The sequence below is a fragment of the Hippoglossus stenolepis genome, chromosome 22, assembly GCF_022539355.2.
Source record: "Hippoglossus stenolepis isolate QCI-W04-F060 chromosome 22, HSTE1.2, whole genome shotgun sequence".
NCBI lineage: Eukaryota > Metazoa > Chordata > Actinopteri > Pleuronectiformes > Pleuronectidae > Hippoglossus > Hippoglossus stenolepis.
Window position 1 is genome coordinate 7,986,179 of NC_061504.1, and position 10,656 is coordinate 7,996,834.

At 41.3% G+C, this 10,656-nt stretch overlaps 1 protein-coding gene across 1 annotated transcript; it reads left to right on the plus strand.

Annotated features, from left to right (window-relative positions):
* The first annotated feature begins 1,686 nt into the window (after positions 1–1,686).
* LOC118101822 (sodium- and chloride-dependent GABA transporter 2) lies at positions 1,687–10,498 on the plus strand. The gene is made up of 15 exons (XM_035147834.2): positions 1,687–1,736; positions 2,077–2,268; positions 3,279–3,413; positions 3,833–3,973; positions 4,064–4,145; positions 4,302–4,434; positions 4,599–4,733; positions 6,238–6,341; positions 7,002–7,126; positions 7,238–7,350; positions 7,458–7,595; positions 8,469–8,571; positions 8,667–8,767; positions 9,232–9,402; positions 9,522–10,498. The coding sequence occupies exons 1-15, from the start codon at positions 1,730–1,732 to the stop codon at positions 9,669–9,671; spliced, it is 1,830 nt and encodes a 609-aa protein (XP_035003725.1). The 5' UTR covers positions 1,687–1,729; the 3' UTR covers positions 9,672–10,498.
* The last annotated feature ends 158 nt before the right edge of the window (positions 10,499–10,656 follow it).

The window sequence follows — 10,656 nt, forward strand, 5'->3', positions numbered from 1 at the left end:
GAAAATGGTTATAAAAAGGTGAAAATGCCCTGTTTAGCAATGCTGAAGAAAGTGATCTGCAAAATGTAATGATTTCTTCCCTGACCCGTGCTACCAAGTTTTGTGGAAACCCGTTCTCTTGTTTTTGTGTATTATTGTTCACAAACAAACAAATGGTAAGAGGTGAAGATTAAAAAAAGGCACGTTAGTATGTTGTCTGTCAGAGGAAATGGAGAGAGATTTCCAAAACAAAATTAAACATTTTTAAACCGTAATATCAGCCACCCATGAAATTCAAACGTTCAAATAAATAATAGGCTTTATATAGAATTGAGCCAAACTTATTTATTGTTTGACCAATAATGTCGACCCATATCAGCCTTTCACAGACATGTCGGTATCAGTGTTTATGTTTGCCGATATGAATTTTTACAATTAAACAATGCAGAAAAAATGCAAATGTTTATTTTCGTTAAACTGTAAAACATCAGACCTCAGTTACATTTTCTTTGTCATATGGTTTTGATAACGACATCTCAGGAACTTATTGCAAATTTTTTGAATAAATATGTATCGTATTGGAAGTTTTTTCCTCTCGTTTGTAAAAAAAAAATCCATCTTGGTCAGGCTGTTATATTAAAAATATTTGTAGCTTCTATTTCCTGTCAATAATCTGAATTGGACTCAGGAGTCATGCTCAGGGACTCAGCTGTGACTCATGGTCGTGCTATTGAAGAGGTTGATTGATTTTCAAGTTTTAAGTTAAAGCTTCACATTCCCCGTGTTACTCATTGGCTCCATTTCAGGAAGGATGTGGTTTCATGTTCTGGAGCTCTGCTATGAATACACGCAAGTTAAATGAGATGTGTTTTCTTTTTAGTTTTGTTTACAAACTGTTTTCATCCGTCAATAGATTTGTCTCGTTTTTTAAACTCAACATCCATTTATTGTGTGATTTCTTTTTCCATGTTGAGTCTTTAAAGATCAAAGGAATCAGTTTGTAAAATTTAGAAACATGGGTATTGGCTGAAAATAGAGCGGAGGGGAGGTGTGTCTAGAGGGGGGCTGGGTTGTGTGTGTGTGTGTGAGAGGGTGAGTGTACTCATATCAACTCCTAACTCAGCTGACTCAAATCCGGTGCGAACTGACCTCAACTGCTTCAGCCTCCATCTGAGTGGCTCTGTCCCTGAAGATAGAGCTGGGAGGGGGACGTGGCATCACGATCTGAGATAATAGATAATCGATTGCATAACTTCCTTTTCCTCCCTCGGCATTTCATGCAAATACATCCCTGCCACCTGCTGCTTGTGCACGGCTACAGTTTATCCTTCCACAGGGATGGAAGATTTGTCTCTTAAATTCCTTATAGACTTCAATAACGATGTCACTGCAGGTCATGGGCGTATGGTGTATCTTTACAGGAGGGAAATACATGAAATCTAAAATCGTAACCTCACACGATGACCTTATCAATGTGTCTTCAGCAGAGTTCCGATGTTCCAATGTAATCTGATGTGATTCTTGTGCTGTGTCCCCTGATTAAAACCACCCAGTGATGGCAGACGATAGACTTTGCTCTGAAGGGGGCAGACCCAGGGAAGCAAGGTGGGGGCTGGGCCTAAGTTTGGCATTACAAACCTCGCCCCTCTCTCCGCTTGTGTTAAATACTAAAACTTCAGCATTTTTGACAGATCAAATCTCCCGAGACTGCAGCTCCGGGCTGGAAACGAGAGTTCTGCACGACACAGCGATGAAGGGTGAGTGACGCATGTCAACAATTTCTCGTAGAAATAGATTTGACTGTTTTCACAGATTTTAGTTTATTTCTTAAAATTTGATTACTCCGTTTGTTTGATTTAACTCACAAGGATTGCATTGACCTTGCAGTAGTTCATAATGTACGCTAAGGTCAGAGTTTGTCTTCTTGCGATGGTTTTTTTCTACAAATTTCCTCATTAATGACTTGCTCTGCATTTACATATTTAGTTGCCGCCTCTGCAGCTGCCATTGTTTGGTGCATGACTAAGAACAAGGAGATCAGCTTTTATTCAGGCGACATCCTGCTGTGACACTTCCCCCTCTTCTCTGAATCTGCAGGAGACGTGGCCAAAGCAGGCGTCCCCAATGGTACGAGCCAAGCCATTGACCTGGTGCCCCACTCCGAGGAGAAGATGGAGGAGCGAGGCCAGTGGAGCAACAAGCTGGAGTTCATCCTGTCGGTCGCAGGCTCCATCATCGGCCTGGGCAACATGTGGCGATTCCCCTACCTCTGCTACAAGAATGGAGGAGGTAAGAGTGGGATGAAGGAACTCAAGTACTTCATTAACCACAGTGATTCTTCCTTTATTTTGGACGTGGCGGCGTGGCTGCGTGGCTGCTAAATTGGACGCCTTTGTCTCTCCCCCTCTCTCCATGGGGTGGCAGGGGTCAGGGGTCAGGGGTCAGGGCCGAACAGGGTCAGAGCCGAACAGGGTCAGACAGCTGTTGTTGCTCCTTGCTCGCAGCAGCTGTCCCTGTGGAGAGACGGAAATCTGAGCACAGCAAACATCCTCGGCCGCCCGACGGGACGTCAGCCCGCGAGCTGAAAGAGAGACATGAGAGACAGGGATTCAGGCCCAAATATATTATACTATAAGAGAAAAGAGCACTAATGAAACATGTTTATAGAGTTCTTCCATGTAGTTATTAATACTTCTTAGTATTCAAGCTAAAAGTGGAGCTGCTGAGTTTTGTACAGACTGCGGTCATTTCAGTATTGTCAGGTTTAGAGCAGAGAAAAGGCTGTTGCAGTAATTAAGTTGTGAGATAATAAATGCATGTTTATAGTTTGTATCTGTGTGTTTGTGTTTTAGGTTTGTTCAAACAAACTTAATCTGGTTGAAATCAAAGATCATTTAAAGGCAATCTCACAAAAACAGCTGCATCATTTAAAGAGATTAAAAGACGTAAAATGAGGTAAAAGAAATTTAAAAACTTTTAAAAAAGTTGAAAGAGAGAAACAATAAAAATGAAATAAATAGAACTGTGCACAACAATAAATTGAAAATAGAATAAAACCTGAAAGATACTCCAGGGGACTCATCATTGGCTTTTAGTGTAAATCCACATTTGTCGCGGTTCGAGATGACCATGGTGTGTGTTTTTATTTCAGCTCTGACTCGTCGTCCTCGTCGGGGGTTCCTCTAGATGCTCTGATTGCTCTGACTCCACTCATTTGGAATATTTCTGAGTATGTGTAATGTTGTACTTCATGCTTCAGTCAGCTTGAACCCTGAATCCTTGGCTCTTCCTCCCCTCAGGTGCATTCCTAATCCCCTACATGATCTTCCTGTTCACCTGTGGCGTCCCCGTCTTCTTCCTGGAGACGGCCCTGGGCCAGTTCACCAGCCAGGGAGGCATCACCTGCTGGAGGAAGATCAGTCCCTTGTTTGAAGGTAAGAAGGACACATGTGTCACCTTCAGCCGCACGTGTGTTAGTGAATGAGTCTCCTGGACACACACTCAGGGGCACAAGGGGCCAGGGTGCCCCTGTGCTGGAGTAGGCAAACTGTTAACAAGCACACTACCACAAACAGGTGAGACAAAAAATGGCAACAGAGACAACAATCAACCACAAAGAGACAACCAATAACCACAAAGAGACAACCAATAACCACAAAGAAACAAAAAAAACACTAAAAGACACAAAATGACCACAAAATACTCTATACAACTTCAGACAGACAAGCAGTGATGACAAAGAGATTAACAATGACCATATCTTCTCATTCTGGGGGTAGATATATGGAACATTATCATAATTATTTATGTTATGCTCTATATCTGACCTGTGAACTGTATTTACTCCCTGCAGGACTGGGCTACGGCACCCAGGTGATAGTGACTCTGCTGAACTTCTACTACATCATCGTTCTGGCCTGGGGCATTTTCTACCTGTACTATTCCTTCTCCTGGGACCTGGCCTGGTCGTCCTGCAACAACACGTGGAACACAGGTAACACGTGTGCGTCAAAACACGACACGGTGTCCTCCCAATGTCTGTGACACATTTAATAATACTTTTTCTTTCTTTTTTCCCTGTTAGAAAACTGTATGGAGTTCCAGAAGAGAAACTTGTCTTCCAACTCCTCACTCAACGCCACCTCTCCTGTATTGGAGTTCTGGGAGTGAGTTTTCAGACTAACCTCTCACTAACGATGTATTACTTATATAATAATAATAATAACAATAACAATAACAATAACAATAATAATAACAATAACAATAACAATAACAATAACAATAATAATAATAATAATAATACGTCTCCGTTGCCTCTGCAGGAGGAGAGCGCTGAGAATTTCCCCCGGCATCGACCAGATGGGCTCTCTGAACTGGGACCTGGCCCTGTGTTTGTTCATCGCCTGGATCATGTGCTACTTCTGCATCTGGAAGGGGGTGAAATCCACAGGAAAGGTGGGTGAGGGGTGACTTTGGGTCTTGACCTAATTTGCATCTAACTGAGATGTACAAATACATGTATTATAACAGTTCCAGGATGACATCTGGTATTTATTCTTCCTAGTTGGGATGTTTGTTGTTTCCATTTATAACGTGCGTCTGTGTGTGTCTGTGTGTAGGTGGTCTACTTCACTGCGACCTTCCCCTATCTGATGCTGATCGTGCTGCTGATCAGGGGGCTCACTCTGCCCGGTGCTGCGATCGGCATCAAGTTCTACCTTTACCCAGACCTGGGACGCCTGGCGGACCCACAGGTACCAAACGAGAAAATCTGTTGAATGCATATATCTGGTTTGTGATTACTATTGGGTTAACTAGTGCTGCGTCGGTTCTAAACCTGCCTGTTTGGAATGGGCTGCTCTCTTGTCCTGTGTTTAAGTGCTGGAGCGACTTCAGACTTATTCCCTGTCATTAGTGAGTCCTCCTCAAACAGTTCTACAATGTTATGTCACTGTTTATTGTTTCTGTGCTGGACTTTGTATGCAGAGCTTTTTTATAAACAGTCTATGGTGCAGAGTGAAGTTCGAAAACTGTGTGTTCATCCCACCAGGTTTATCTGCAGTGAAGAATTCATAGTCAGTGCTTTTCATTAAATTAAACAGAATTTGCTTTATTACTGTTCACGTGTTTGGTTCAGATTTACTGAACTGTTATGTTCTTATACATTGCATGTTGGCTATTTCAGAAATAAATAAAAGACACAATCTTCAGACCCAAGTTTACGACTTTTTTAAAGTAAAAGCTCTGAGTTCAAAAGCTCAGTATAAAGCATTGCAGCAACAAAACAAACGCTGTGCTCTTACTTTGAAGGCAAATTGCTAAAGAGGAATTGATTCTAGGAAAGTTGCTGACATGACGGAGATCAGCTCCGGTGAATGTCTGACGACAGGGAGAAATGAAAATAATCCATTTATCAAAATGAACTTGTGGCAATTTACAATACACATGTGAAGTGTGCAGCCGATAAGATGAGCGGAACGTGACATATGCATCACATATACACACAGATTGTTTATACAATACTTAGATCCAACCACAAAATCATAAAATCCCGAATGAAGGGGCCTGTGTGTGTTCTGGTCCCTGTGTGCGATGGCGCACCAGGTGCAGGTCTCCCATGGTTCTCTGCTGGGGAGCCTAGTTTCTGCTGGGCCCACCTGCTCTTCATGAAAGAGGCAGAGACCACAGGGATCGAACACAGGGCCAGGACGCCGCTGGGACTGTAAACATGAAGCTCTACCAGGACTGAGCCGCACACAGTCAGCTAACCAGGCTCAGAGAGAGTTTCAACCGGGCTCAAAACATTTCATAATTTTCTCCTGTGGTTAGATTCCTTTTTTATTTCCTCATCTTAATCTGGCTCAGTCTTGTCCCAGTTTATTATAGGGGTCAAAACCATGGCTGACATGTAATTTGTTTATTCTGTATGATAAAACATCTGTTTTCCTATTGAGCGCTCAATCACAGATCCTGCACTTTCTATATGTATGGAAACTTGGTTTGTTAATCAGTGTTTAAGGCAGGAAGAGTTTCACCAGTTACTATGGTGCAGCAGCTGTGGTCAATGAGTCCATGTGTGACAACCAAGCACGTGAATTCCTTTGGATTATATAAACACTGAGCAGCACGTTTGCGTCCATACATCAGCCTGAGTATATTAGTACTCCCATGTTGGATGTACATGTATGTAATACATCACATGACTGTGAAGCAGCAGCTCAGCACCCTCTCACCTGTTACATGTCTCCTCTGTGTTAGGTGTGGATGGATGCCGGCACCCAGATCTTCTTCTCCTATGCCATCTGTTTAGGGTCGCTGACAGCTCTGGGCAGCTACAACAAATACAACAATAACTGCTACAAGTAAATACCCAATTACAGGAGAAATACTTCAAATCAGTAATTGTTGCTGAAACATAATTCTTCAGTTTTTGCTTTGGATTTGACCAAGATGAGAACAGATAAACATGTTTGGGAAATTCACTTGTTACAGCAGCCGATAGTCAAAAAGAGGTTGACAAGATAACAAGTGAAAGTACAAAGTAGAATAAAACTAGGCAATAAAATACAATGTAAGAAATATAGAGATATGTACATAATATACACCTTTCCCTATAGACAGAATATTATGGGAAGTTGTGGAACAAAGCATTATTTTGCTCAGTATAGTATAGGTTGTATATTATGCAATATTGTCTTTGTGTGTGTATATATATATATATACACACATATGTATAGAGAGAGAGACTGATATTCATTTATAGGAAGTATAGTACAGTTTGCAATATAATATGAATATCAACATTATATATAGCTTTTGAAATAAGAACTCATGTCTGTCTCCTGTTTAGTGTTTTTATTCTTTTATAAATGTGTTTATACACATATGTTGTTTAAGAACAACATCGTCCTCCACTGAACAATATGCTCCAAAATGATACTGAAAAGTTTCCATGTGCATTTTCTATAGATTACAGTATATGTGTTCTTGTCTTATGTAAACAACTGTGCTGTGTTTTGCAGAGACTGCCTCGCGCTGTGCTGTCTGAACAGCGGCACCAGTTTTGTGGCGGGCTTTGCGATCTTCTCCATCCTGGGTTTCATGTCTTTTGAACAGAACGTCCCGATCTCAGAAGTAGCAGAATCTGGTGAGACTTCTGTAAACGAAGGAACAGCATCAATAATCCTTACGTTATCTTTAGGGTCATCATTTATTTTTTGTTAGCTCTAGTTTTCAGTCAGTTTTCATCTCTCTGTAGGTCCTGGCCTTGCCTTCATAGCTTACCCCCGTGCTGTGAGCATGATGCCCTTCTCTCCTGTGTGGGCCGCCCTCTTCTTCATCATGATTGTGTTTCTGGGGCTGGACAGCCAGGTAGACAACTGTGTGCTCATTCATGTTCACAAATGATGTTTACAGAACTTTTTATTTTCTGTAATATCAAGGATTACTGATCAAGAACTGTGTTTACCTGTCATCAGTTTGTGTGTGTGGAGAGCCTCGTGACGGCGATCGTGGACATGTACCCCGCTGTGTTCCGCCGCAAGAACCGCAGGGAGCTCTTCCTCTTGGTTGTTGCTTTCGTCTCCTTTCTCATGGGCCTCATCATGCTGACGGAGGTAAGTGGGGGGGTGTCACACTTTGGGACCACACACATACTCACACGCGCACACTCACAGATGCATGCAGAGACCAAGATCTGCAAGCATCAACTCAGGTTTCAACAGGAAATAACAGTATTTTCATAGTAAAGGTAATAATAACTTGCATATTCACTGTCATATCAAATATTGTTTTAAATTCTAACTCATTATATTTGACCCAATATGGTGAAATTATTTCCAAAACAGCATTCAGATCATGTGAAACTAAAGCAAATGAAATATGTTACACACCCATATGCTCCAAACCAGGTTGCTGATGCTCGAGGAGGAGAAGGCAGCAGATGGTTGTTTAGAGAGGATTATGTTAAAATAGATTCTCACAGAGTCCAACACAGTTGACATGATTTCACCTCTGCACAGCTGGAAACATGAATCCTCTGCAGAGGTGTCAACAAGTCGCCATTTTGTAAGTACGAGCAAGTGAAAGGTTTTGTACAACATGGTGAGTGTCAAACGTTGTTACGCAGCCTGAGTCACGACTGAGGTCAAGTTTAAACTATGAATGGTAAATTAACTGTATTCCTGCTTTCTCTCGCAGAATAACAGTGACGTGAAAGTTCAAGAGCCATAACTCATCACATATTCATATATATAATGGATTTCAGGTCATTTTCTCTGTTTAATTATATCAATTCTTTATTTCCCTGTGTTTTTTGTGTTGCTTGAGATAGATTTGTTGCACCGAGCATAACCTGAACAAAATTTCTGCCTAGTTCATTTGATTATTTAATTAAGTATTTTATCCTTGTTTAATAATGACTTAATACTCTCTCTCTCTCTCTCTCTCTCTCTCTCTCTCTCTCTCTCTCTCTCTCTCTCTCTCTTCAGGGGGGCATGTACGTCTTCCAGCTCTTTGACTACTATGCAGCCAGTGGGATGTGTCTGCTCTTCATGTCCATCTTTGAGACTGTCTGCATAGCATGGGTCTACGGTGAGTGTGACAATGGAGACATACTGAAGGATTCACAAGTATTTTCCAAAGATCGTGTGCATATTAAAAGAAATGTCTTGTATGTGTTTTTGCAGGTGCAGAACGTTTCTATGACAACATTGAGGACATGATTGGGTACCGGCCAGGACCGTACATCAAGTACTGTTGGTTGTTCCTCACCCCGGCCACGTGCATCGTGAGTATCAACAAACAGCAGCCGCTTTCCAAAAATACAAAGGCCGACCACAACTCTTTTCTCGTACAGAAATGAAAAGAATTTATGGATTTTTTTGCCTCCTATATTTATTTAAGAGTGTGTTCTCACAGTTTGTTTCATCAACATTATACCTGCCTGGAGAATTTTGACAGACTTGTTGCACAAAAAAGTTTAAGCGCAGAGGAAAGAAAATAGAAGATCGGAGGAGAGCTGAAGCTGAAGCGCAGAAAATTTGTGCAAGTGCACATTGTGAGCACAAGCAGAGGCTATTTGAATGTGAGGGCAGTGTTTTGAGTGAAAGCGTTTCAAGATCTGAACATGAAATTAATAAGTCCTGCTCTCAAACTGAAAGACCAAGCTCTAAAATAATAAGAAAAAAAAAACATAGGAAATGAGATGTTCATTCTTCAACAGTCATAATATTTATGCGCTTGTTTCTTCAGGGTACCTTTGCCTTCTCCATCATCAAATACACTCCTCTCAAGTACAACAACGAGTATGTGTACCCATGGTGGGGCTATGCCATCGGCTGGCTGCTGGCTCTCTCCTCCATAATGTGCATCCCGCTGTGGATGGTGTACAAGATCAGCACGACTCCGGGGACATTCCGAGAGGTAACGTTAAATCCGTAAAGCACTATGACGACTTCTCAGTGAAAAGACCCTGAGTACTTATTAACTGTGAAATGGTTTCTCTGGTCTTACTCTCGCTGATTTCATACATTTTTCTACAGCGCATTCAGCTGCTCATCACTCCCTCTGATGATTTACCCAAAACCAAGAGGGAGCAGGAGAGGCTGCTGGCCATCTTTGCTCCCGAGGTGGACGCCACCATGACTAAAAACGGCTACTGCCCCGTCTCAGACAAAGACACCACCGTATGAGGCTCCACTGGTGATACGTACGAAAGAGACGTGTGGGTTTTTTGGTTCCATCAATCACTTGCTGCATCCTCCCTCCGCCCCTAAGATCACTGCAGGGAAAGGTGTAACAAAGTGTCACATCATCTACTTTAATTTGTGGAGGACTCAGGAGATAATAGGCCGACAGTGTTGGGTTTTGGCAGAGCCCGGCATTTCAGGGATAGCAGTAATATGATAAAAGACTGATACTGGAGATTAAAAAGTATCTTTTCATATATTGGATTATGTAGACGTTTTGGAGGGGACAAGGGCATTTTTTTCAGGGACAAAAGTGATTTGCTCTACTCAAAATGAAATCCATTAATATGCTGGCATGGATTGTTCGGCTCTGCATTTCATCGATGATGTAAATAACACAATACAATGTAAGATGAAATTCATGAGTCATTGGCATTTTGGTTTCACAGGTGCCACTAAAACTTTCAAAAAAGTTTTTCTGCAAATGCATATGACAGTTAGAGTGCAGGTTACAACTGTTAAATGAAGTCTCCTTGTCTATCTGTAACATCACTTCATGGCTACTTGGTCATATTTGTATCATATATTGTATTATCATAACTGATTGTGGAGATTTTTTTTTGTGTTTACGAGAATTGAATTAAAATGTTATATTTTACGTGAATAGACTGTGGAAATGTAGAATGCCAGTGAAAATTATATATATTACTCTGTAGATGTGCAGTAGGTTGAGGATTAACATGGTACATACAGGGTAGTTTCATATTGTATAATATGAATCTTGTAAGTACATTTTTAAATAAAGATGCTAATTTTCATGTTGTGTTGAACTATTGTCCCATTGTTTCACTTTTTCACATTATTACGTTTGTAGAGTGTTATGTTCAAATTGGTAACACAAATCCTCTATTATGAGCTGTGGGCATGGAGTCTGAAAGGCATGGGTATCTTTATATACTTTATTTATTTATCAGACTGGGTGGCTCTA

What these genes read in the sequence shown, in the direction of transcription:
- LOC118101822 (XM_035147834.2), top strand. An exon ending in CCTGTATTGGAGTTCTGGGA is followed by an intron (nt 4,146 to 4,301) that starts GTGAGTTTTCAG and finishes TTGCCTCTGCAG; the next exon opens with GAGGAGAGCGCTGAGAATTT. An exon ending in GACGCCTGGCGGACCCACAG is followed by an intron (nt 4,734 to 6,237) that starts GTACCAAACGAG and finishes CCTCTGTGTTAG; the next exon opens with GTGTGGATGGATGCCGGCAC.